The 3,367-nt window shown below is 54.6% G+C and overlaps 1 protein-coding gene across 1 annotated transcript in view; it reads right to left on the bottom strand.

The window, feature by feature from the left end:
* Positions 1–1,684, bottom strand: part of LOC104982686 (testis-specific Y-encoded protein 1-like) — a 3,343-nt gene extending 1,659 nt beyond the window's left edge. The window contains 3 exon segments of the mRNA XM_010832119.1: positions 3–311; positions 394–471; positions 1,657–1,684. Coding sequence (XP_010830421.1) covers positions 3–311; positions 394–471; positions 1,657–1,684 — 415 coding nt within the window.
* Between the last annotated feature and the right edge of the window lie 1,683 nt (positions 1,685–3,367).

Genomic DNA, 3,367 nt, shown 5'->3' with positions numbered 1-3,367 from the left:
GCGGTTTTGCTCATACTCAGAGCTCAGTTCCACCTGCAGGGCAGCCAGTGCCTACAGGGCATCTAGCGCCTGGTGCTCACTCAGGTCTCCAGGCCTGTCCTGGACCTGCTCCTCCACCGTCTTCTCCTCCAGCTGCTGGGAGGACCACTGTTCCTGCTCCTCATCTGCCACAACCTCCACCTCTTCCATGATGTCTTCCGCAAGCAGCTGGAACTCCCGCCCGATCCCTGCCACATTTCCGTCCACCAGGGTCTTGCTGTCTTGTACCGCCTCCACCCTAAAGAGGGCGGCCTCTTCACCTGGCGTGACAACTGGTGGTTGCAAGGTTCCAGCTGCGCACAGCATCAGAACGGCAGGCCGCGGGATGAGGGGTGGGGGCTTCTCCCTGAGTACTGGGGCTCACAACTAAAAAGGTCTGGGGTCCCGGGACTCTCCCACCTTCCTTTGATTGCCTCTCACGCTCCTCTTGGCCTAAGCAAGGGCAGATGTGAAGGGACACGATATAACAGCACAGACAATGGTGCATAATGGCGGCCCAGGCTTCATTAAACCTGTGGGACCCACTAGCTCTTTGGGGGTGGGGAGTGAGGGGGATCGTCGGGAGGCGGGGAGTGGTGTGTTGGGGGTGGCGTGAAGCCGAGGAAAGGGGTGCTGGACAGCTCAGGCCAGGGTGAACGGGCCCTGGGACATCAGCCGAACAGGCAGGAGCCTAGGCTGTGAGCCACGCACAGGCTCCTTGGCCAAATCTAGACCAACTGCTGAGAGGGTAGTGGGCGGCACCCTTATGGACACGCCCCTAGACCGGAGGGCATCTTCCGCGGTTCCTGTGTTCCAGCGCCTCCACGTTGCCAGATTCTGCCGCAGGAATGTAGAGGATTTTGCATGTGGCTGGGGTAGCCCCAGGCGCTGTCATTGACCTGGCTCTGGAAATTCCAATCACGGGTTCCTGCTCTGCAATTCAAAAAACACAATCCTGTGTCCCCCGGGACCAGCAATAACTGGGAGCTGTCCCTGAGTATCCAAAGGATATGCAGGGGTGCCAAGTGGCTGGATACTTTTCTTCATGGGACAGAGAGCCTGTTGCTGTCCGGATGCTAGGGAAGTAGGGAAAAACCCCAACATTTGCTACAGTTGATCTCCACTGTTCAGGGAGACCAGAGCCTTAGGGTGCAGAGCTCGCTCTTTGTCTCTCTGTCTTTGCTTCTGGCATAGGACTGTTTTGGGCAATCCTTCTGTGTGTGTACCAGGCGCTGATGTCTGTGTGTCTCCGTCTCTCTAAGTAGTGCTGTTGCCGTCTGCCACTCTCTAGACACCAGCGCTCAGAAGAGACGCTTATCCTTGGCAAGCCCTTCTAATCCTGAGTGAGTTGCAGCAATGGGAGATCAGACGGTTTTAGTCCACACATTCGGAGAGTGCTTTCTCAACCTTGAGAGCCAACAGTGGGTGGTCACTGCTGAACTGCAGAATTGGACTTGTGACCCTCCCTCCCTCGCTGGACAGATGTGAACACTGCACAGGCCTGAGGTGGCTTGGCTACACTTTGCACAGAGGGAGAAATGGGGCCCGCTCTGCTGGCATGAGGGAACTCCCTGAACCTTGTTCGAATGTCTGCCGGGGAGACTCTAAAGACAGTTTCCCTTAAGTTCCATGACCCACCGGTGTCGGAGACATGCACGTCTGTCATTTACCCTATAGAGGCCCTTTCAAAGTGATTCTGTTCTCCACGTAAGAACACATCACAGCCTGCCCTGTCACCCAAGCCTGTGTGGCCTGGAGCAGCAAGAAGATCAAGCTAAGCCAGCCATCCTATAGTCCTGATATACGATATATGCATTCTACAAAGAGCTTGAACATGGGCAGGACCCACCTGATTCAGTGCAAGGACTGAAATGTGGGCTGAAGAGTGTTTGTTTGGGGCTTGAACAAAGGCAGGACACAGCCTGGTTCATTGGAGCGACTGAGATGTGGCCTCAGGAGTGTCTGTCGGGATGAACAAGGGGTGGATCCAGCCGCGATTAGTGCAGGGACCGAGATGTGGGCTCAGGAGTGTTTTTCGAGTGCTTGAACAAGGGCAGGACCCAGCCTGATTCAGAGAAGGGACCCAGATATGGGCTCAGAAGTATTTCCTACGGGTTTCAGCAAGTGCTGGACCCAGCCTAGTTCAGTGTAGGGAACGAGATCAGCCTGAGAGTCAAATGCAGGCCAAGTCAATGCAGGGTCTTGAACATATGTAGAACCCAGCCTAGTTCACTTCAGGGGCGAGAAATGGGGTCAGGAGTGTTTGTCTGGGCTTGAATATGGGCAGTACCCAGCCGCTATCAGTGCAGGAACCAAGATGTGGTCTTAGGAGTGTTTGTCATGGTTGATATGGGCAGAAACCAGCCTGGTTTGGTGCAAGGACCAGGATGTTGGCTTAGCAGTATTTGTCATGGCTTGAACTTTGGAGGGACCCACCCTTGTTTAGGGCAGCCAGTGAGATGCAGGCTCAGTAGTGTTTCCTGGGAGATTGAACAAGGGGAGCACACACCTTAGTTCAGGGACAGGGAGTGAATTGTGGGCTCAGGATTGCTTGCTGGAGGCTTAAATAAGACCAGAAACCAGTCTTTGAGTCAGATGCAGGCCCAGAATAGTTGGTCAGGGGCTTGAACATGTGCGGTTCCTGGCCTGGTTCAGTGCAGTTTCTGATGTGTGGGCTCAGGAGTGTTTGTTGGGGGTTTCAACAAGGGCAGGACCCAGCCTAGTTCAGTGCAGGGATGGTGATGCAGGCTCAAGACTGTTTGTCGGGGGATTGAACGAGGGCTGGACCCAGGCTATTTTAGTGCAGGGACCGAGATGTGGGCTCAGGAGTATTTGTCGGGGATTTCGGCAAGGTCAGGACCCAGCCTGGTTCAGTGCAGTGCATGAGATGAGGGCTCAGTAGTGTTTCTGGGGGTTTGAACAAGGGGAGGACTCACCTTAGTTCAGGGGCAGGGAGCGAGTGTCAGCTCAGGATTGTTTGTCAGGGCTTAAACAGAGGCAGAAACCATCATGGTTCAGTGCAGGGATAGAGATGTTGGCTCAGGAGTTTTTGTCAGGGATTTGAACAGGGGCAGGACCCAGACTAGTTCAGTGCATGGACCGCGATGCAGGCTCAGGAGTGTTTGTTAGGGGTTTGAACAAGGGCAGCACCCAGCCTACTTCAGTGCAGGGACCAAAATGCAGTCTCAGAAGTTTTTGTCAGGGGTTTGAACAAGGGCAGGAACCAGCCTACTTCAGGGCATGGACTGAGATGTAGGCCCATGAGAGTTTCTCGAGGCTTAAACAAGGGCAGGACTCAGCCTAGTTTAGTGCAGGGACTGAGATGCAGGCTCAGGAGTGTTTGTCGTGG

Source organism: Bison bison, unplaced genomic scaffold, assembly GCF_000754665.1.
Source record: "Bison bison bison isolate TAMUID 2011002044 unplaced genomic scaffold, Bison_UMD1.0 scf7180017864537, whole genome shotgun sequence".
NCBI lineage: Eukaryota > Metazoa > Chordata > Mammalia > Artiodactyla > Bovidae > Bison > Bison bison.
Note: the sequence above shows the minus strand (reverse complement) of the source record. Positions and strands in the feature narration are given on the sequence as shown.